This window comes from Sardina pilchardus, chromosome 2 (assembly GCF_963854185.1).
Source record: "Sardina pilchardus chromosome 2, fSarPil1.1, whole genome shotgun sequence".
NCBI classification, from domain to species: domain Eukaryota; kingdom Metazoa; phylum Chordata; class Actinopteri; order Clupeiformes; family Clupeidae; genus Sardina; species Sardina pilchardus.
This window is the reverse complement of record NC_084995.1, coordinates 12,342,775-12,367,171: the sequence shown is the minus strand read 5'-3', so window position 1 is coordinate 12,367,171 and position 24,397 is coordinate 12,342,775. Positions and strand designations below refer to the sequence as shown.

The 24,397-nt window shown below is 46.6% G+C and overlaps 2 protein-coding genes across 2 annotated transcripts in view; both read right to left on the bottom strand.

The window, feature by feature from the left end:
* LOC134098089 (potassium/sodium hyperpolarization-activated cyclic nucleotide-gated channel 2) overlaps window positions 1-5,294 on the bottom strand; it is a 51,143-nt gene extending 45,849 nt beyond the window's left edge. Inside the window, exons 1-2 of the mRNA XM_062551038.1 lie at window positions 5,012-5,294; window positions 4,096-4,930 (exon numbers count right to left, since the gene is read on the bottom strand). Coding sequence (XP_062407022.1) covers window positions 4,096-4,930; window positions 5,012-5,294 — 1,118 coding nt within the window. The remainder of the gene's footprint in view (window positions 1-4,095; window positions 4,931-5,011) is intronic.
* Window positions 5,295-11,112: 5,818 nt separating this feature from the next.
* rnf126 (ring finger protein 126) lies at window positions 11,113-24,367 on the bottom strand. Its single transcript, XM_062518873.1, has 9 exons — window positions 24,234-24,367; window positions 22,575-22,633; window positions 20,506-20,569; window positions 19,907-20,148; window positions 18,532-18,600; window positions 16,737-16,806; window positions 15,881-15,974; window positions 14,567-14,682; window positions 11,113-13,162 (listed from the first exon to the last, which is right to left on the bottom strand). The coding sequence occupies exons 1-9, from the start codon at window positions 24,306-24,308 to the stop codon at window positions 13,010-13,012; spliced, it is 942 nt and encodes a 313-aa protein (XP_062374857.1). The 5' UTR covers window positions 24,309-24,367; the 3' UTR covers window positions 11,113-13,009.
* Between the last annotated feature and the right edge of the window lie 30 nt (window positions 24,368-24,397).

The following is a 24,397-nucleotide window of genomic DNA, read 5'->3' as shown; positions in this document are numbered from 1 at the left end:
AAAGGAGATGAGAGAGGAGGAGAAGAGGGAAAGGAGGAGGACACAGAGGACCACAGGAGACAGGAGGAGAAGAGATGTTGAGAGGGGAGAAACTAGGAGGAGCAGAGGAGAAAGGAGGATGAGAGACGAAGGGGACACAGAGGACCACAGCAGAGAGAAGGAGAAGAGGGGAAAGGAGGATAGAGTTGTGAGGAGAAAATGAGTGGAGTGGTAAAGAGAGGAGGGATAAAGAGAGGAGGGGAAAGAAAGCAAGAAAGGGTATATGTATGGAGGGAGAGAGAGAGAAAGAGTGAGCAGGGAGTGATGAGGAGAAGATGGATGGTAGGAGAGCAGGGTGATAAAAGAGAACGGGAGGATGCATGGCAGCCCGCCAGAGAGGGGTGATGTGGGAATGGGGCGGAAGAGTGAGTGAGATCACACAGGAGAGAGAGAAAGAAAGGATGTGGAAAAGAGATAGAAAGAAAGGATAGGAAGAAGAGAGGTGGTGGAGACACAGCATCATGGGAGCGTACAAGAGGCACATGGGTGAAGAAAGAACAGAGGAAGAGGAGGGATGAAAGAGACAAGAAAGAGAAGAAAGATGGGATACAGACAGAAGAGAAGAGAGGAGAAGAGAAGACAGGAGTAGATGAGTGGAAAAAAGAAAAATATGCAAGAGAGAGAGAGAGAGAGAGAGAAAGAGAGGGGTGAGTGGGGCAGAGAAAAAGGGGTAAAATGGAGATAGTGTGAGTCATGGGGGAAGGGAGGGAGGTGGGGGAGGGGTGAGATGGATAACACACAGAGAGATGAGAGAGAGAGAGAGAGGGGGGGGGAGTAGACAATGGGTGATGAGAAAGAGAGTGGAATAGATGTGTGAAAGAGAGAGAGAGTGAGAGAAGAGAGATGGGAGAGGGATGGAGAGAGGTGATGGGAGAGAGGGATGGGGATGTGTGTGAAAGAGAGAGAGTAGGAGAGGAGTGATGGGGAAGAGAAATGGAGAGATTTGTGAAAGAGAGAGAGTGGGAGAGGAGTGATGGGAGAGAGGGAGGGAGAGGTGTGAAAGGGAGAGAGAATGGGAAAGAGAGGGAGAGACAAAGAGGAAGGAATGCAAGAGAGAATGGAGAGAAAAGAGAGGGGAAGGAAAGTGTGAATAGGAGAGAATAAAGTGAAGAAAGAAAGAGAGGAATGGAGGGAGACGCACATATCCAAGCCCTTACAGAAACAAGGCTGAGAACTCCTGACTGCTCTGGAGTCTGGCCCTGATCTGGCCCTAAACTGGAACTAATCTGGCTCTGATATGGCCCTGAACTGGCTCTGAAATGACCCCGAACTGGCTCTGAAATGGCCCTGCACTGGCTCTGATATGGCCCTGAACTGGCTCTGAAATGGCCCTGCACTGGCCGACCCCGATGCACTCCAGAATGAGCAGCAGCAGGGCTGGAGCCAGGGTGGGTTCAGCCGGGGTAAAGACTGTACATCAGGCTGTGGGCCACTCCACTTCAGTCTGGCCCTGAGCCTTCACAACTGACAGCTGACAGCCCAAACAACACTGAGAGAACTATAACTCAGACAGCACTTAATCTTCCCTGCTTGGCCTCCTCCAAGGTGTAGGCCTATCTTGTTTATTTTCAGGCACATTTATGGCTTGCACAACCCTGCTTGAGTGCCTGACAAATATATGTATTTGTTTATTTATCTATTGATGCATTTATTGAGAAAATATCCAGAACAAGAAAATGGTTGTAAGTGAAGTCAGCTAAATCTCGGATGACGTGATATAGTGACTGAACGTGTCCATTCACGCTCTAAAAAGGTTTTACTGTTGAACAGAGGGCTGATTGCGCATAAGCATAACACAACACATTCCTCGTCGTCTTCCTTATTTGAAAACAAGCCGGAAACCTTATATGACCCTCCCTACCGAGAAGAAAATATGCTAAACAAGACTGTGTCAGTGATAATACCAGCCTCGCCTCAACTCTCACATCTCTTTGGAGGAACTCTGCAGTTAGATAAATGGAGATAAAGTGCCCCATCCGGAGAAAGAATGGGCGCCCGTGCGCCGAATACCGCAGGTAGAAACTCAAGGTCACGTCTCCGGCGCGAGGTGCACTGCTGCTGAGTCATAGCCTATCGGTGACTGATGCAACGAACTCCCGGAGCGCGCGGCAGATGCAGCCAAACACGCGAACAATTAGCTGCAGCGCCGTCGTTCGCATGGTGTACTGTTTAAGCGTGTTAATGTGGCTCGGTTAAAACACACACACACGTGGACAAAGGACACTGCTGGGTTTTACGTAGGGCGCTACGTATGATGATGCTGCTGACTATGCGGTTAACGAGCGTGGCCCTCGGCTAACTACTGTGTGCTGTCCGCCCGCGAGTGGGCTAACAACACTCTGACGCATCCTTTATAATAAGCTCCTTCAAATGGTAACGGAAAAAACATCCTGTCCGGTTAGCTGACAATAAAACAAAACGTCAATAGCTGCTCATCGAACACGCAATTAATATAATGAACGCATGGCAAAACATTACGAGCGACCAACACTAGTTGCCCATGGAACTCTCCCTCACACACACACACATAGCACAGATTTGAACAATAAGCTTAAGGTGACGAGGACATCTAAATGTGGCCAAACTACTGATTAACTCAGCCGTGTAGAGACAATAGCCTATTGTGGGCTTATATTGTTGTAAAAACAGTAGGAGTAGAGTGTAGGCTGCGCGGTCCATAAATCTGGACAGTTTGCGTTGGCTGCCGTCTAGACTGAGGTCGTTGGCGCTGTCCGCATCTGTGGTGCTGAAATCAGGTAGCCTGCCGACCAGCCACACCTGACGAACTGCTGGCGATGCTCTCTCAACAGCAACCAAAGCTCCTGCCGCGCTGAGCTCCAGCACAGCCTCACAACTTGTAAACTGTAAACACGCAACCCGTCGCAGTTCTAATCGTCTACCGTATCTTATTGTCTGACGGCGACATGCAAATCTATATATATTTTTTATAATTATTTATTTATTTTCATTTTATATATATATTCAGGAGACTAAAACGATTAGACAAATCGAACACATTCTATTGAATTGCCCGACTTTAGGCTCTCAGGATCGAACGAGCGGAGCCCCTCGTGGAAATAAGCATTTAGCTGGTAGCCTTAACACACTTGGCTCAAGGTGACTTTAGCCGACAGACGCGAGCGCATCCTCCACCATTCGACACAGGGCTGCGCATGCAACGAGCCTCTTCACACAATAACGTCGATCGCACGTGTCTGTGACACTGTATTGATGGGGTGATTTTGAGGGGTATGAGATTGTATATTCTTGACAGATTAGCTTTTCTGAGAGAGAAAGAGGAAGACGCATCGACCATCAACGAATACACTTCAGTCTGAAGGAATGGCTATGAGCGGCTGTCGACCATGCAAAGTAGCCTGACTCCGAAAGAAGCAAATAGGTGGGGGATAACATTTTGGACATCATATGCAACTGAGGGCAGTCGACCTTCGGCAGAACAGCTTAACGTATGCTGTCATGTGCATTAACACCGACATAAATGTCCGTGCGCTGAGTACTATTGAGTCTGAACTGAAGCACCTAACACACTTCTATGCAGCTGAGGCGTTTCGACCTATGTGCTCTTTGACAGGCGCCCCTTCTCCCATGTTTTCCTGAGCTGTCATTGTCTATGCAGCTGCCTTCTTTCCCATGCCTCTCTGTTGTCTTTTTTTTATGAGAGTAGAAAGTAACAAAAACGAGAGAGGGCAACTTCTCAACTGGGGCTGTATGGCCGTGGAGATGGAAAAGGAGGAGTCAGCTCTAGCCAGATCACACATGTCGGTAGGCTAGGTCAGGTGTGGGTACCCTACCCTAAAATTCAACACAAGCCACCATGTCACACACACACACACACACACACACACACACACACACACACACACACACACGCACACACACACACATAGGCTACACACACACAACAGTAGCGCAACACACCAAACTTGTTGATGAGCTCGAACACGCTCAGACCCAAACACTAACTTCCTTGAGCTCGGCTCTGAGCTCTAGGTGGTGAGCAGGCTATGACAGGAGAGTAGTGTATTCGAGGCTTACCTGAAGTCACTGTACGGGTGAATAATCCAGTTCCCCGCCGACTTCACCCGCTCCTGTTCCCTCTCCACCGCCTTTTGGCTCCCGTACATGCGTAAGGAGAACTTGTTCACTCCCGGTTGTAGCATGCTGCTGAACTGCCGCTGCATGAAACTCGCCTGGCTGCCCCCGGCGTCCGTGTCCTCCGCGGCCGCCGCCACGATCGCCGGTCCGTCCTCGGTCTTCTGAAAGGTAACGGAATTCCGCGGCTGCTGGGCCCCGGGATGTGTTGCGCCGTGCACCGACGACGAGGCTTTCCGGCTGGGCGCATTGGAGAAGGAGACTTTGGAGTCCTTTTTCTCGGGCACCCCACCGGAGCCCGGGGTGTTGCCTCCGGCCGTGTCGCCCCCGTGGCCCAGCGTCAAGGAGCCGACAGGTGTGGTCATCCCGTCCATGCTGGCGGTGCTGGAGTTACAGACGCCGGGCTTGCTGCCGTCCTCCGTCCGTTGCTTGTCCGGCTTGGACATGATTGAACGGAGGCTCCCAGTCCCGGAGTCCCTCCGGCATTCCCCGTTTTTGTTGCATTTCATGCTGGAGGCTAGACCCGTGCTGGTGCTTCCATCACCCGGAGCATGCGTCGCCTCTACCGTGACCGCTACTACGGTCGTGTTCGCTCGCCCGTCCCCGCTTCTGACGGGCTCGTTTCGCGGGGCAGCATGTCCCGCCTGGCGCGTCGTCGGAGCTGCAGACGGTTTGGTCGCTACGGCGGCGTCGGAGGAAGTGGCTGCTTGCTCCCCCTGCGCACAAGGCAGCTCGTTGATGCTGGACCTCTTACGCGCCGTAGACGCGGCTCCCCCTCCTGGCGTAAAGTTTTTCATCCGGATGCTGCCTCCTCCTCCACCTCCTCCACCACCCCCACCACCACCGCCGCCGCTGCTACCACCGGCTCGGCGCAGTCGCGGGTGCTGAAACTTGGACTCTTCTTCTCCGTCGTCCGCCTCGTCCATGCTGGCGTGGTTTGCTGCGACAAACTTCAGTCTCTGGGCGGCTTGACCCCCCTTGTCCTCCGCCTTGGACTCCACGCAACTCTTGCTACTACTGCCGCTACTTGTGCAGTTGTTGCCAGAGACGCCCGGTGCTCCGAGCCGGGAGCATCCACCGCCACTGCCCCCTCTCTTTCTCATGGGGATATCGGACACTGGCGAAATGTCATTGCTGTCCATGATATTGGGCATATCAAATTTTGCCTCCAATTATCTTTGCAGGAAACCAATCAGGGAGAAGGGAGGAAAACCAGAGAAGGAGTGAGAGGGAGGGAGGGAGAGAAAGAGAGGTAGAGACACAGAGAGAGAGGGAGAGAGAGAGAGATACGTGACTTCTTTGTAAACTACGATCTCCAGCTTTCTGTTCCTACAATGCACAACAATTGCTGCAATTACTGCCGGCACTTTGCAAGCCGTTAAGCGCAATCGCAATTAACCTACATTATGAAAACACCTCGCTCTGCACCGGATGACCTCTGGTAAGGTAGCCTAATCTGCGAGAGCATGCAGCGCCGGTGCCATTATTGCATAAAGCGCAACTCTAAAGGAATTGGGGTTATGCATTTTCTAATGCGCTAGGTTGTGTCAAAAGACCCGTGTTAGCACAGAGGAACTAGTCGCACTGATACGCAGTTATTGTAGCAGGTACAATGATGTCATTTTCATAGAGGGTGTTTTCAATGACAATTTCTCCTCAGTGATGTCAGTCACATCGCACGCGGAAGCAGCGCCATCTAGCGTTTAAAACGCCAGCCCCATACAGAGCTAGAGTCTTGCAAACTGGGAGGTCAAGCAACATTTAAGACCTGTTGAATAGCATCCGTTTGGGATGACACGGTTTCGTCGCAGGAACTTATATGGCTGTATTTCATGCTAGTTACATTCACTTGATGCTGCTCACTCTAATATTCCAAATTCACTAAGTCCTCCTACTTAATCATCAAAGTCACAAACACAGCTGTGCAGGATGTCATGTAAGGGTGAATGGTGTATTTGTTTGTTGGTATGGATAACCTGTGTAGGCCTACTAAAAGTGACGGATTAAAATGAGGCTGATGACTAAGGACATTTAAGTCATTTGTTATGCTATGCTAACTCACTGCCAAAGACTAGCAACGACACAATGGGACATTCCTCAGCAAACAAGGCTTTAGACAGAGAAGTGAATAAGTTACTGGTGCTGTATATGAAGAAGGGAGGAAAGAACCCTTCAGCTGTGATTCTGGTCAAAGCCATCTAACTTGTGCCGTGGGGACATGAAAATACTATTTTAGTTTCTCTTTCTTTCTTATGAATCACACATTTTACATAGCTCACACTCCCTTACTGTCCATGACAAGATGAATGAAACTGAGTTATTGAATGAGCATAATGAGGAGATCCACAAACACTCCCACAAGCACAAGCAGTCCCCCACAAGCACTTCCAGCACCCCCCAACCCCTCCTCCATGAAGCACCTGTGTGTGCGTGGGGTCGGATGGCCCCAGCAGTGGGCTCCAGGACTGAAGGGCCGGGGGCCGGTAGCCTACCTGCGGAAGTAGAGCTGGAGGGGCCAGTAGCCTACCTGCAGAAGTAGGCAGCCCGTGCCAATGACAGTGGAAGGTTGCTGAAGCCTCTGAGATGATCCACTGACGTCTCTCTCTCTCGCCGGAGAGGTGGACAGTCGGTCGGAGAAGAGGACGAGAGGAGACGGCATTTCCTCCTCCTCTTCTCCTCTCCTCCTCTCGCTCCTCTCCTCTCCTCTCGTCTGTCTCTGTCCCTCTCTGGCGGGTGCACCTTCAGCTGAGCAGGCTGGAGCAGAGAGTCACAAAAAAACCTTGACAGCACAGTCCCAGATCCAGCCTCTCTCTCTTTCTATCTCTCTCTCTCTCTCTCTCTCTCTCTCTCTCTCCCTCTAACCCTCTAACTCTCACTCTTTTTCACATGCTCCCATTCTCTCTCTCTCTCTCTCTCTCTCTCTCTCTGCAGTAGCGGTTGCTCTGCTGCTGTTTGCCGGCTGCTGTCACTTCCTGGTATGACACACAGAAGTTTGATGATGATGATGATGATGCTCTCTGCCTCATTTGCATTAAAGGTTCCGAGTTCCAGCTGGATCTTGCTGTCTGTCTGTCTGCTGATTGGCTCAGAGCCAGTCCATGGACCATCCTCTCTCCTATTGTCTCTCCTTCTCTCTCTGTCCTCATCTCTCTCATCCTCTCTCTTCCCTTCATCCTCGCCTCTCTCTCCTCCTCCTCTCTCTCCCTTTCTCACCACCTCCTCCTCTCTCTCACTCTTTTCTCCTCCTCTATCCTCTCATCTCCCTTCTCTCTTCTCCTCCTCTATCCTCCACTCTCTTCTCTTCCTCCTCCTCCTCTCTTCCTCCTCCTCCCCTCTCTCCTCTTCTTCCTCTCTCCTCCTCATCTCTCTCCTCCTCCTCCTCTCTCTTCCTCCTCCTATCTCTCTCCTCCTCTTCTCTCTCTTCTCTTTCTCCTCCTCCTCTCTTCTCTTCCTCCTCCTCCCCTCTCTCTCTCCTCTTCTTCCTCTCTTCCCCCATTCCTCCTCCCCTCTCTTTCTCTTCTCCACCTCCTCTCATGCCCCAGGTCTGACGCTGCCCCACTCGCTCGCTGGCCACACACCTGGCTGTACCATGGGGGAGATCAAAGAGGATTCCAGTGAAGGAGGTGAGTCCCTAAAATAGCACACCTAGAGATGCAAAAAACAGTGCATCTGAAGAGTCAGTGATTCCAGGCTACAGTAACGAAACACAACAGCCTTAAAAAAGATGACACACTTACAGTAAGACAAATGCAAACGCTTAATCATTAGGCTGTTGCTTTCTTCCAAAGCAACTCACATGTAAGTCAATTACTACCAGGGCCAGACTCCCCAGAGCGATTCAGGATTAAGTGCCTTGCTCAAGGGTGTTGAACCCAGAGCTGTTCAGGTTACATGCTAGCCCAGCCCACTCTATCATCGCCCCTATTTCAGGTCCCTTAGCAGGGAAACATCTGCTTCAACATGTCCAACATCTCTCTGTCTGAAGATGGACAAGGAGAGCTGTGGGTTTGACTGTAAGGAGAGGCGTGCATATCATAGACTATACCGTGCCAGAGATGTACTCAAAAAGTCACCACTAAACTTGTCAAGTGGTACAAACGAACCACAGAAGAGGTAGGCACAGGATGTGGGCTTAAAGCAACTCAATTATCTTAAGAACTTCTAACTCATGGTACACTGGCATATAATGTGGAGAATGAGATCTCTGATATTGTCAGTGCATGCCCAGGATGCTTGATATTGCTTTAGGTGATACATGGGGCAAGGTTTTGAGCAGGGTGACCACGTGTTCCGATTGAATCATCATGTTTCTTTGCCTATAAAGTTCTCAAGAAAAACGTCAAATGGCAAATGGCATGTGCTAGCCCCAGCTGTGGCGCAACTGGCTGGGGCACCTGCACTGTACGCCGGTGACCCAGGTTCAATTCACACCTTTTTAGTCCTTTCAGGATCCCACCCCTGCTCTCTCTCCCATTTGCTTCTTGTCACTATCCACTGTCACTATCATTAAAGGCATAAAAAGGCTCAAAATATAAGATAATACTAATTAAAAAAAAAAGAAATAATGCAGGGAATGTGCTTGAGCAACCATTTTCAGGAACGTTGTCCAGTAGCACTGCTCAGATGGGTGCCTTGTGTAGCTTTGGAGGAAACATACTGTACACATCATCACAGTCAAAGTTGTTCCAAAGCTATGCCAAAAACAGGCCAACGTATAAGTGAGCAAGTAAGAGGCTATGTTCAATGTTTTGCATCTTTTATGATCATCACATCACCAAAAGTATTGGTTTTACCAAAAATATTTGGCAGTATTCTTAATCTTAACCTACACAAATATACACACACTTATAGAATAAAGTGCGCAATACACAGCCATTTTCTTCAGCCCAATAAAATACAAATGATAAAATACTTTGTATTTGAAATATGTATTTTAGATACGTCATAAATACTGCCCATCCCAGTACCCACCATAAAACACCCTCAGAGTCAATAGAGGTCCAGTTCCTAATTCAGGTCCAGTTACTAATTCTTATCCAGTCCACATTTTGTGAAATTCAGCAAATGGCTCCTCACTGAGTGTGCTGGGAATGTGTCAGTGGGAACGTTTCAGACAGAGACACATTATTCCAACCAATCACAAAATTAATTTAGGTGCAAAAGATGCAATATTTAAGACATGCATTTCCTTGCAGTGTCTGTACACAGAGGTGAAGTGAGTGAATTTGATTTGATTTATGTTGTTTGTAGTCATAAATGCTGCCCAAAAAGCCCTTTATATAGTAAATAAACACCTAAAAAAGGCACGGGACTCAGCTGTTAATTGACATGTTTACAGAGTGATGAAAGTAAAACATTAAGACATGGACACAGTAACTGTTTTGTGTGTTGAGATTTGAGTGCTGATACATTTGGCTGATGTTGGCAACTAAATAACACAAAGACGTAACAAAATGTCATAGTAATTCCTTTGGGATTTGAGAATACAGTGTTGTGTCCAGGTGAATTCCACATGACATAACCCACCCTGACCATGCTGGTTCTGTCCAGGCCTGTGGTCTTGTTCCAGTAAAGCTGACCAGCTTTATCAGATGCTGTTGCTGCTATCGCAGCTGACACATGCTTAGGTCAACGTCTGCCTGTCTGTCTGCCTGCCTGCCTCAATGCTCACAGGCTGACAAGGACATCCCTGAGGCGTGGAGGAAAACGTTCAGATCCACATGATGTGTGTTGTGTAAGTATTATGCCGTCTATGACCCACTAAGGACATTGAGAAGAAAGAATATTGTATCAATAGTGTAGTGGTGATAACAGCTACTTGCAAATCATACACACACACACACACACACACAAATGACGAAGTAAGGTAAGGCTGCATGATGGCAAAAGCATATCCCTGATATACCCTTGAATGTCTTCTGATTAGCTATGAGATTATGTCTGCATGATTCATCCTTCATTTCCTGGTTGCACACTGAAGACAGAGTGAGGTTGCAGCTTGCTTGTTGTAACAAGTTCAAAAGGTCTCACACATCCCTCAATGTGTCTAAGCCATTCTCATAGCTGCAGCACACAGAAAATAGATGGTTATGGAACCTATTACGATGAGAGTTCATAAATCAAGTAAGCTCCTGAAAACCCCTGCAAGTCCTCACACAGAATACTGAGGCCCTCAAGGTTGGGGTCACATCAAATGTCTAAACCTGTTTGAGATGGCCCGTGGATACTCCTCACACTAACTGTACAAATTGACCCGTGGTTACCCCCACACTATCGTGAGGTGGGCTCACTGGGAGTGGGCCAGGTGGAAAATCACTTACCACCATAGACATGCAGAAACTTTCAATAACTTCGCAACGACCTTGGGGGAAAGGTCAATGTTTTTTGGGACCTAATACGAGTATACAAAATAATTCATGCCACACGATGGGGCTTATTACTTAGTGTTTTCACCTCCACCTACCACACTGCTTTACTACTGGAGGTAGGCAAAGGAAACAGCCAAATTTGATGGCATCTCCTGCCTATGCCCGTAATATGTAAACATTTGAATGAACTTACTGCATTTGATGATTTCTCCAAGCCAGGAACATGGTACTGCACAACTGCCTGACTTTACCAGGTTTTCCTTGACCGTGGGGACCCTTTCTTTCTGAACTCTATCTACCTGCAGATGCAGGAGGATACCAATACATCAGTTCATTCTGCACTGCATCATTGTTATTCAGATCAGGCATGGAAAGAAATGACTGCATGGATATCTAGCAGTCAGACATGCAGCAGACCACTGCACTTTGGATCACTAACATGTCCACACCTGAAGGGAACTTACACAATTCCACTTTCAATACTTACGCTTCCAATTCTCATCAGAAACTTCAGTTATCTTTTTGCACAGTAGAGTAAATGTACACACACACAGACTCTCAGAATCTCCCATACATTCTTAATTGACTTTATTATGATTTACAAAACAATCACTAACTTTGAATAAGTTAAAAAAAAAAAAAAAAAGAAAAAAGGAGATGAGAGAACACAAAATCACTGGATGTGCATGAGCGAATGAGGGATTAAGCCCGGTAGCCCTCCACCCTGGAACAAACTGGACATCACGCCAAGCACATGGTTTAGTGACTGACTAACCCCGATAAGTTAACTCGGGATAACTAGTAAACCTTCCTAACAGAGGAGTCCTATGGGCTTAGTTATTGCTAGGATAAGGAAGCCATAGGCCTCTTCTAAGGAAAAGGTTTACCACTTACCAGTGACCGAGCTGGTCACCAAATCACTTGGAATATACCCCTATGCTGGCTGCAGGAGAGACATCGGGTGCCTCTCAACATCTCCTCGATCCTCGGTCCTCCAGGCTCGTTCCCACTGATCGAAAACTAACACTGGATAGACTATCCCATTGTTGCCTCCCCATCATTCTTTATGTAGATCAGTGAGGACGAGGACAGAGGAAGGAAGGGAGGATGTGTAAAACACGAATGAGAGGCACCCATAGACACCCCCCCCCCCCCCCCCCTTCAGCGTCCTGTGGGAAGAGAGGGGGGGCTGAAGATCGAGGGTGGTGACTGGCTGGTGTAGAGCCAAACGTCCAGTCGGCCAATCAGTCTCTTCCTGGGGGAAGGAGGGGCAGGGTTAAGACTATGGCAAAGGAGCTCATTCCACTCTGATGATTGGCTGATTGTGTGAAATAGGCAAACCCAGAGAGCGTGGTCACAACTGAACCAGAACCAGTGCTTAACTGGATCAGATCTGCCTGGCAGCGTGACACAGGAATATGGCCTTGCCCAATCACCCAGGAGATGGCTGGAGTCCAGGCAGCTTTATCCAATCAGAGAGAGGAAATGGTTTGAATCCATACAGCCTCAACCAATCAGAGAATGACGAGGTTTATGACAAAGTGATCTGTGAGACGCACATCTCTTTAGCAGTTTCCTTTGCTTTCATTAACACCTTGTTCTTCTTGTCGCTGTCCGTCTTGTGCAAATAAATACTGAAGAGATAATACAAAACAAAACAAACAAAAAAACTGAATCTGCTCGGTGTGCGAGCTCCACTTTAGAGATATATTCTTGAGTCCAACAGCTCTTCAGAAAACCTGTTTATTTATTTAGTTTTTTGTTTCTTAAATAAATATGATTCTATGTATGCTCACATCTCCTCTCACATCCTCCCTCCCATCCCCACAAACAGAACCCCCTAAAAACACTTAAGTTTGTCTCCGGTAATGATTTGAGCCCCAGTGCTCCTCAGAGCACAGTCCGTTTTGTGTTGTGTCATGTTGTGTGGTTCCCTTGGCATCGCTCCCCGGCCACAGCGCCCCCTGCAGTTCTGGAGGGGATGTGTGGGGAGATGGGTTGGGTTGGGTTGAGGTGCAGTTACTGCATTCAGCTTCACATTCTCTGTGGTTTGAGAAAGAAAAGATGGCGGCCATAGGGGGGCGAAGGAGAAAAAGAGGAAATAAAGAAGGAAGTGAGGGAGGGGGAAGAGGGTATAAGGAAGGATGGGAGGGAGGGGGAAGGGGGAGTAGGAAAGGGTAGGAAAATGGGGGGGGGGGGGGGTGTATTTAGGGAGTAAAATGAAGAGTCGTTTGAGGAGTTGACAGTTTGTTTTCCTCCATGTTCCTCCAGAGGGCTGAAGGTGGGGGGGTGGAGCATCATTGGCCTCCAGAACCTGATAACCAGGGCTGGTGTGTGTGTGTGTTTGCATTAATGCCGTGCTGTGGTGTGTGTGTGTGTGTGTGTGTGTGTGTGTGTGTGTGTGTGTGTGTGTGTGTGTGTGTGTGTGTGTGCGTGTGTGTGTGCGTGTGTGTGTGTGTGTGTGCATGTGTGTGTCTGTCTGTCCTGTTTTAGGAGTTGTTTGTGGCGTTCTCATTGCTGGGGGAGCTGGAGGAAGAAGAGGAGGAGGATGAAGGGGTGAAGTTCATTCCAGATAACCCGGGAGGATCCGTGGCTGTGTTCTGACCACTCAGACTCTTCCTGCAGACTGGACACGTGTCATGCTGAGAGAGGGGGAGAGAGAGAAGAGAGAGCGAGAGAGAGAGCGAGAGAGAGAGAGAGAGAGAGAGAGAGAGGGAGAGAGACGGGGGGAAGAAACAGGGTCAGACAGATAAACATCAGTATAATTCAGATGAAAAACACACAATTTACACATCTTATTTCCATAACATCACACACAGCAGCTCATCCATGCCCTGTGGAGAACAAACAGCAGAGAGTGTGAGAGAGAGAGAGAGAGAGAGAGAGAGAGAGAGAGAGAGAGAGAGAGAGAGAGAGAGAGCGAGCGAGCAAAAGATGCCATCTGCCCACACAGCCAGCATGGGTCTCCCAGGAGGAGAGAGAAGAGGGGGGAGAGGAGAGAGAGAGGGTAAGATAGGAGAGGAAAAGAGAAGAAGAAAGGAAAAGCAGAAAAGAGAGAGAAGTGAGAGGGAGAGAGATGGGGGGAGAAGAGACAAACACCAGCTGCCATTGCCACCACAGACAGACAGACAGACAGACAGACTCAGCCATGCAGGTCTCTACACCTGTGCTGGCATCCTGTCATGTCTGCACCTTTCCTCGCTCTACATCAGCAGGCTCACTCCTCTACTCCTCTCTCTACATCAGCAGGCTCACCCCACCATCCCTCTCTTTTTTATCTCCTGCATTCCATTCTTCTCTTCCTTTCTTCCACCGCCCCCCCTCCTCCTCTCCTCTCCTCTCCTGCATCATCATTAGGGCTGTGTATTGGCTAGGACCTCACAATACAATATGCATCACAACACATGGGTCACGATAGAATATATCATGATATATTGAGATACAATACATATTGCAAAATATTGCAATACTTTTCACCGAAAATGTAAAAAATAGGCATTGTCTATTTCTATGTCTAGAAATAGACATTGTCTATTGTAGACATTTTTGCACAGTCCTAATGCTTTAATAAAGAAATTTTGTTGCGCATATGGCGATGTCACAAGCACAGCCCTGATGCCCATCCATCTCTGCCTGTCTGAGCCTTCATCTCTAAGGGTACATTCAGACTTGGCCTCTTTTTCAGACAAGAGTTCTGCACACCACGTTTCGCTTTTTTTTGTTCCAAAAAGCAGCCTAGCGTCTTTTTCGATTATCCGCTTGTGATGTCAAAAAACAGCAGGACGCAGGGAGTTTTTCTCAACTTTAAAACAACTCTGAACTACAGGAAAAGACGCCTGCAGTGGCGTTTCAAAAGAAGCCAAGGACCTTTTTGAAAAATGGATGCCAGCAGCCGCAAAAAAACCCACATAGTCTGAACACGGCCTAAGGCTGCACTTTCTGTCTCTCTTTACCTAGTCCTAGACCTAGACCCAAGTCAAATTTACATTCAGGCGACACAAACTCTACATGACACACACACCTCTGCAGTGTAGCCGTGTCCTTACCTGTTCAAGCCAGGGTACTATGCAGTCGTTGTGGAAGAGGTGATTGCAGGGGAGCTGCCTGACGTTCTCTCCTTCACTGTAGTCCTCTTTACATACCGGACACTCCAGCCCAGCACCTGGCACGGGCACAGAGAGAGCTTGTTGGTGTTCTTTTGTTTTAGTTTATGTTATGTTAATGACACTATGCTTTAGCAACATGGTACTAGGGATGGGCATTCGGTTAAATTTTCTTAGTCGATCGTCGGGAGAATTAACGATCAACTATCGATTAATCATTAATATGTTCATATTAAAATGAATTATTTATTAAATTTAAAATGCAATGAAAATACAAAACCACAACGTGTTTGTTGCGTAGTGTGAGTCTTGAAGCAATGAAATCAATTTCACTGTGTGGCAACAATGAAACATTTTACCAGGCAGGGGCAATATTTGACGCCATTCTCAGTTAAATGCGAGTTTCCGTTTGATTGCGCTCAGTTTCAACCTAGCATCAACTCGAATTTAGCATGGAGGACATGCGATGCTCAACGAGCTGAGAAAATGACACAATGGATGTAGCCTAAGTTCATTGAGATGATATGCTGCCCTTATCCTACATTTATTGAGACCAGCATATCACATTCCGTCACGACATAGCCTACTATCACCAGACTGGTAGAATCTCACGAACAGCTGCTTCTTTTCTTCGTAGTGAGATTCATTACCAGTTTGGTAAATAACATTACAGGATGCACCGCTATATTTAGTCAAGTCATACATAGGCTATAGTTTGAGTTATGGCCGTGTTTGGATAAAGGCGTCTGCTAGCATAACCATAACCATACACGTCATTGTAGTGTTTGCAGCAAACTAAGTCACTTTAAAAATTTAAATGGTCCTACGCCAAACTTCACCGTGACCTCTTCATGATTAGCCTACTTCAAAAATCAAAACGGAAACTCGCAGGTAACTGAGAATGGCGTCAAACACTTCCCCCGGCTTGTAAAATGTTTAATTGTTGCGGGGCAGTTAAATTAATTTAATTGTTTCAAGACTCACACTACGCAACGCAACCTACAATAGTTTAATCGATTACAAATGTATGTTATCGACGAAATTCTTAATGATCAATCCTCGATCGTCGATTAATTATGCCCATCCCTACATGGTACAATAACTGTCACACCGCCAATAAAGCTATTTGAATTATCTGTGGAAGTACATGTGCGTGTGTGTGTGTGTGTGTGTGTGTGTGTGTGTGTGTGTGTGTGTGTGTGTGTGTGTGTGTGTGTGTGTGTGTGTGTGTGTGTGTGTGTGCATGTGTGTACTCACCCACGTGTTCCTGTGTGATCTGGATGGTGGGGAGGCTCTTGATCTTCTCCCTGTCAGCTGGGGGAGGCCCCGTGTTCTCAAACTGATTTAATAACTACACACACACACACACACACAGAAGAGACAGTGTCATAGTGATGCAAGGGTGCACACGCATGCATGTGTACACACACACACACACGCACACGCGCACACACACATAAACACACTCGCCCATCATTAAGATATAACACACACACGCCAGCACGTACACACGTGATTATGACACTGTGTCACCAAGCAGAAATCACATGCACTAACACACATGCATGTGCACAAGCTCCTTGCAGCAATAAGGTACACACACACACACACACACAGCTGGGTTGCTGCTGCTTCCACCTGAGGACTCACTTAGTCCATTGGGTTGGAATGAAGCATGCCCCTGCACACACCAAACATTCACACACACCTCAGCATCTCATCTCTTTAACACCAAACATTCACACACACCTCAGCATCTCATCTCTGTAACACCAAACGTGTTCCTCCTACACACACACACACACACACACACACACACACACACACACACACACACACACACACACACACACACACACACACACACACACACACACACACACACACACACACACACACACACACACACACACACACACACACACACACACACACACACACACACACACACACACACACACAGCTGGGTTGCTGCTGCTTCCACCTGAGGACTCACACACACACACACACACACACACACACACACTCACACACACACACACACACACACACACACACACACACACACACACACACACAGCTGGGTTGCTGCTGCTTCCACCTGAGGACTCACTTGTGTAATGATGGCGTCTAGTCCGTTGGCACCCCACGCGTAGTCCATTGGGTTGGAATGAAGCATGCCCCTGCACACACCAAACATTCACACACACCTCAGCATCTCATCTCTTTAACACCAAACATTCACACACACCTCAGCATCTCATCTCTTTAACACCAAACATTCACACACACCTCAGCATCTCATCTCTGTAACACCAAACATTCACACACAACTCAGCATCTCATTTCTTTAACACCAAACATTCACACACAACTCAGCATCTTATGAAAGCCTGCTCTCATCTCTTTAACACAAACAACTATTAACTACAGTAATTACGGTCTCTATATGTAAGCAGTCCTGGTTTATACAAGTTAACATGTCTCTATTAACTCATTGCACTCTCTATATGTAAGCAGTCCTGGTTTATACAAGTTAACATGTCTCTATTAACTCATTGCACTCTCTATATGTAAGCAGTCCTCCTGGTTTATATAAGTTAACATGTCTCTATTAACTCATTGCAGTCTCTATTATGTAAGCAGTCCTGGTTTATACAAGTTAACATGTCTCTATTACAGTTTTTCTCGATTGTTAACACACATTTTCTGAAAACATGCCTCATATTCTCAGAACTCTACGCACAAATCCAAAACAACACACACAATGGGCAAAACTCCACAATTCTCCTGCAAAATGACACTTTACCTTCAAAACAATGTAATTTCTCCTCAAAATGCTCTTTTGTTCTCAAGAGACACACACAAACCAATATATATCAAGACATTTACAAGGACCAGTTGAACACTGATGTGCTCAGTGTAAAACACTGTGATGAATTGAAAACACTTCTTCTCCATTCATTATAATGACTTGGGCCTTTTTTTGATCAGTGTTACACTACAAACAGTACTACAAACAGTAGATAAGCTGATACAGTAAGTTGATATGCTTACCCTATCAATATTTTGAAATATCTCAACAGTTTTCTATTATTTTTCTTTGTATTTCCCGTACTGTTATGCCGTTTTTTCTAGGACAATGCTCATGATTTCAGTTTCCTGTTCAGGAGACAGAAGCCCTTGTGTTGGTAATCTTTCGGCTGCCAAACAAATAGTAACATACTGTAAACTGTGTAGGAATACAAAGTAGGATTACTTTCCCCAAATACTTGAAACATACTTTATTTTTACAGTCCTACAGAACAGCCCACAGGCAATACTGTACTATGTGCTCATTGAGCTGTATTGTACTGTCCGGTACTGTACTGTATTGATACGCAGCACTGCAATGTTCTAGTGGCTCGGATCTCATCAGAGATTATGGTCCTTGGCCTCCCCATCCTCCTCCTCTTACTCTCACTCCTCTGGCTCTGCCTCTGCCTGTACTACTATACTGTAATACTAAAGCTCTGATTGCTAATTGTAAGACTGTGTGACAGGAGTTTGCCCATCTAATGAGTCAGTGTGCATGGTAGGGCAGTTAGCTTTACAATTTGAATGGCAGTGTGTTCTTTGTGAAAACAAGAGATTTTCTTCATGAAAATTGTGTCTAATGCACAGAATTGTGTGTAGTGTTTTGAAAACAGTGTGTTATAGAACTGCAATTTGAGTGTAAAGCAAAAATTGTGCTTATAGTTCAGCAGAATCGGTTCAGGAGGTTGGTGCATGAGCTACATATTATGGGAATTGTGTCTCAAGTACCAGAAATTGTGTGTAAACAATTGAGAAAAACTGTAACTCATTACAATCTCTATTATGTAAGCAGTCCTGGTTTGTATAAGGAAGGTGGGCAGCAGGGCACTTACCATGGTCCCATGCCCATATTAGGCATAGCAGTTGGCGCAATGATTCCATTCACTAATTGCTGTATGATTCTGCAGGAAGAAAAAAGATATCTGGGTTAATTTTCTGTGAGATGAATTAGCAATTGAGGTTTCCTGATCTGATTATGTTTTTAGCGTCTTAATTGACTAAAGCTGAATGCAGCATGTATCTCTATCAGATAAGCCAGTATAAAGCTTCAGAGCAGTTAGACAAAGCCACGAGTAGCATTCTGTGTCAGAGATTATCACACAGCTCTTCATAATGCTGCAGAATGCTCCATTCACTTGAATAGACTTTCCCAACATTTAGAGGTCTCCTACTTCTGTATAGAAGACTGCTGTCAGAAAATGGATTTTGTCTTCTTATTTCAGATCCTTCCGCAAGTAGTCCGGTCACTTCTTGCAATGGAACGTCATTGAAAAGTGAGAGCAGACGGTTGATCAGCTGTGTTCTAAAGAATGTTTGATTTAAGCTTAGTATGTGATGCGAACTATTTGTTTCTCACCAAAAGACACGAAATGAAAGGCCAACAAATAAATGTAAAGACCTATCATGTGGAGTTTATCTTGTCGCTTGGCAAGTAGCCATGTAATAAGCAGCATAGTGTATAAAACGCCGGTCATTTTTGGAAAAGAAGTCCCTTCAGGACGAAGCAAGACCCCTCCACTGAAGCGTTGGGTCCTGTTCGCCCCTGTCCGAACTTATTTTACGATAATGACCGGCTTTCTATACATCATCCCCTACTTATATAACAGTTGGTTCCAATTATACATTTTTGGCTGGCAGAGGCAGAAGGGCATGCTAGCTTACCTTACCCCTCTGGAGTGCACCTAGAGTACCCTCGTGCTGATTCCCTCTCTATAGTGCACTATCCTCGTGCTGCTGAGCTTACCTCTCTAGAGTGCACTATCCTCATGCTGCGTGGCCCTCTAGAGCGGGTAACCTCGTACTGTTTAGATTACCTCTCTAGAGTGCACTATCCTCGTGCTGCTGAGCTTACCTCTCTAGAGTGCACTATCCTCGTGCTGCGTAGCCCTCTAGAGCGGGTAACCTCGTACTGTTTAGATTACCTCTCTAGAGTGCACTATCCTCGTGCTGCGTAGCCCTCTAGAGCGGGTAACCTCGTACTGTTTAGATTACCTCTCTAGAGTGCACTATCCTCGTGCTGCGTAGCCCTCTAGAGCGGGTAACCTCGTACTGTTTAGATTACCTCTCTAGAGTGCACTATCCTCGTGCTGCGTAGCCCTCTAGAGCGGGTAACCTCGTACTGTTTAGATTACCTCTCTAGAGTGCACTATCCTCGTGCTGCTGAGTTTACTCCTCTACAGTATAGTGCACCATCCTCGTGCTGCTTACCCCTCTAGAGTGGGCACACCCTCGTGCCCCCGTGACCCCTGTCTTCGAGGAACGTGCCGCCCGCGTGGTTGCCGGGCGCCGTATCGTTGCCTTGACGCCATCTCCCTCTCGCGGCGGTTCTCGGCATCGCGGTTGTCCTCCGGCGGTTGCAGGCCTGGCGTGAGGCTGAAGCCGTCGTCGAAGATGCCCAGTGCAAACTGGCCATAGCCGTGTGGAAACGTAAACAAGTGCTGGTCCACATTCTGCCAGACAGACATACAACATATGTGTTCATACAAAAACAAACATTGACAATGCTTTTGATATTGCTATGCTATCAATAATTACCAACACTATCTACCTTTAATAGCTTTTACATACTACAATCAATATGATTCAAAATTACAGCTTCTACTACCAATACCATAATAACCACTGCAACCACTACACGCCATACTGATATTCACAACAAATTTGAATGCATGACAATACAGATCATGTCCCTTATAGATGGATAAAACATCCAGTGAAGACTCATGCCTTGAATTAGCAAAAGGACTATTCTGCTTGTGCCAATAAAGTTCCCAAGGACACATGCTGTATGTCTGGGGAGGGCTCACCTCAAACGTGGGACGATTCTGCTCACTGCTAGAGGCTGTGGAGGCGGAGGAACCATTCTCAGCACTAGACAGGAACCAAAGGGAGAGGATTAGTTATCTTTAGGAGCTCTTGTCAGAACAAGATGCGATAGGGCATATACAGACGATGCAACAACTGCACTTCTTAAAGGGATATTCCACCATTTTTGGAAATACGCTCATTTTCCACCTCCCCTCGAGCAAAACAATCGATATTTACCTTGTTCCCGTTCATCCAGCCATTCTGTGAGTCTGGCGATACAACTTTTAGCTTCAGCCTAGCATAGATCATTGAATCGGATTAGACCATTAGCTTCTCGCCTGCTAGCTTCATGTTTAAAAGTGACTAAGATTTCTGGTAATTTTCCCATTTAAAACGTGTCTCCTCTCAAGTTAGAAAGTGCAATAAGACCAACTGAAAATGAAACCTGGCGTTTTTCTAGGCTGATTTGACATGGAACTACACTCTCATCTGGCGTAATAATCAAGGCAACTTGCACACTACTGGCACTACTACTGCTTGTTGTCTATGGGGACTATTTTCAGATGCTGCGTACGATATCACTGCGCCTATGGTACGTTTGCAAGTTGCCTTGATTATTACGCCAGATGAGAGTGTAGTTCCATGTCAAATCAGCCTAGAAAAACGCCAAGTTTCATTTTCAGTTGGTCTTATTGCACTTTCTAACTTGAGAGGAGACACGTTTTAAATGGGAAAATTACCAGAAATCTTAGTCACTTTTAAACATGAAGCTAGCAGGCGAGAAGCTAATGGTCTAATCCGATTCAATGATCTATGCTAGGCTGAAGCTAAAAGTTGTATCGCCAGACTCAGAGAATGGCTGGATGAACGGGAACAAGGTAAATATCGATTGTTTTGCTCGAGGGGAGGTGGAAAATGAGCGTATTTCCAAAAATGGCGGAATATCCCTTTAAGAAAGAGATGCTCTGCAATAAACCTGAAGGGTCCTTCAGTCAGCTTATCCCTACAGATGCCAAAATCAATACTCTGTTGAATTTTATATTCTGTTGGATCAAAACACCTTTTTCTTGAATGTACAGACTCGGCTGCTTGGAGTTATCACACGTACAATTGGAAAGGTTTGGCTCAGTGTGACAGAACCTTCAGTATCTTTGAGTTCTCAGTAAAGGTTATTTTTTCTCATTTCACTGATAAAGCCGAATTCATCCAGATATTTTAACATATTTAGCACAGATAGACCTGCTCAGTGCTGCATTACAAACCACATCTGCAGAAAATATGGGTGCGTACCACTAGCATGTTTAGCAAGTTTGAAGCATTCCCAACATGTGAAATGCAGAGCAGTACAGAAAAATATATAAAAACAATCTGTGTGTGTTTGATTGGGGCTCTAGCAGGTGAATTTGCACGGTCAGAACTTTCTGTGTTAGCCAAGAGTCCGACCATCTGAACATTTCGTTTTTTAATATAAGGTTCACAGAGAGCGGATATCTATTAAGGTTCACAGAGAGTGAATACCTCAGTAGCAACTCTGAAGCAAAGAGCCCAGTGTAGGCAAGCAGTGCAATGCCTTTTTGGCTGTGGTATCTCTAACAACCTGTGCTACCCGTTGCTAAGCAACCCCCTAATGAGATGAGGATGCTGGCAGCAGCAGCGGTAGGCAGGCGCCTGTGACGGCCAAATCCTCTGCCTGACTCTCCCCTAATCTGACCTCCGGCCCCCTGAAGGGACACACTCCTCTCAGCCCCCGGAGCATTCAAACAGCCTCCGTCTGACCAAACAGGCATCGCTCCATCTAGAACAGACAGCCGGGTTGAGCCGATCAGAGGAAAGAGCAATGCGGCCCAAGCAGTACCCAGCGGGGTGGGTCTGGCCCAGTTGTGGCCCTGATGCGGCGATAACCTAGACTATGGTACTACCAGATCCACTGGTGTGTGCCTGTGTCAGTATGGGAGGACCCTGACACACTAAAGCGTGCCGTGCCCCTCATTCCAGCGATCCCACTTCCTCCCACCCATTTATAGCTGCTGTGAATGTAGAGCAAGGCCAGAGAGACCTGTGGGTTTACCTCGTCTCCTCAGGTAATTCCTCAATGAAACCTGATTCACATCGTGGACAGGTGTATTCCTAGAAAAAGGCAAAGAGAGAGAGAGAGAAAGGAAACTACAGTAAATTCACAACAATGTGATGTGTCACTCAGATGGAACATAACAAAAAATGCATTGTAGTATTATTCAAACATTCAAGATTTATTCAATTACAGAATATAACACCATGCCATATGCTAAGGCCTGAACCCTCTCTCGCAAGCACACGGACATGTGTTTGAATTAAGGCAAGACAAAAGACACATAGGATTTTACACTACTGGGATATACCAAGCTTGTGGGTTTTCCATGTCAAACTATGACGCCATGCTTTGAGCTGTATGTCCGTGATGTTACATAGCAGACAACACGGAAGCCACTGAGAAGAGGAACCCGAAAATGTCAAGAGCAAGGAAGCGGGTTTCTAGCGCGGTGCACACCTAACCTTACTGGACGAATAAGAGGACCCACTGAATGCGTGACAAAAGCAAGGTGTTGTCGGTAAAATTCCTATAGTATTTGCCACCTGAGTCCCACACGAGCTCGTTCCGTGTGGTCTGAGCTCATTCTAGAGCCTTTAGAAACAATGACGAGGCCTAGAGACCGCCACACGGGGAGTTTTAAACGGACAGCGGTATTGACAGTATTGTTTACATACCTCACCCACATTGTTGTGATACTGAATAGTGTCATTGAGGTGGTGGTGTGACAACGTATCAGAAAAACAGCCCATGTCTTGCAGTGCAGATTTGTAAGTTTGGCTCAGATACTACTGGAAAAGGTAGTCTAGATGATTCCGTGAACGATGCTTGAGCCATTACTTCAAGATGCTAACTACTGCGTTAATTAATCACTGGAAGGATAATTTTACTCTAAGTGAGGCCACACACAGCTAACAGCATGAGCATGCTGCAAGTGAAGACTATGGACGGCTTGCCATGGATCCACCTTTAAGTTAACTTGCATACGTTAAATCACACCTTGGTCACCGTCATGCTAGCCATAACTTTGGTTGTAGGAACTAACTAACAGTTACCAAGCCAACATCTTCACAGCCCTTTCAACATTAAGCACAACATAGCTTGCTAACAGATGTTAAGTTAGCTTGATGATCCGTAACGGACAAGTAGCTAACTGACATGATATGTGTAGTAGAGTGACACTGTCTCTCAAGTTTGCCAGCATTTAGCCTACATCTCATCACAAGTAGCTGCTATTATTCGTTGCCAGTGGGGGATTTTCGGATGCAAAGTTAGCTCACTAGCTACAGTATACTGCCTGCCAAACGTAATGTTAGCTAGTGGTGGTGGCAAACACTAACGTTTAACCATCACTGCCAAGGGTAATCTGTTGTCCTGTCCAGCTGTCAAAATATGCCCCTCTTACAGAAATGTTTCAATTTCACATTTCGAGGCAGGTGGTAGTTCTCACCACAAAAGTATTGGGGTAACCCAACGTAACATAGGTTGGTTAAGAAGTCTGGTCAGCTCGCTAACTACGTTGTTTGCAGTCTGGCAGCTACTGTGGAGAGCAGCCTTCGACACCTTGTCATGGGCGAATTAAAGCATAACGTCTAATCGTCTGTCTATTCTCAGGACGTTTCAGCATTCCGGAGAGCACTGTCAAATATTGTTTCTTACCGGGAGACGTGGACTAATCTCTTCCGAGCATCTGTGACAGAAAAACCGGCAGGGCCGTGGGGGAGCTTCCGCCATCTTCTGATACACTGCGGGACTCAAATCGAGATACAGCCAGTACGGGTCACGGGAAGGGACATAAACCGCACACAAAGACACAGGGTGCG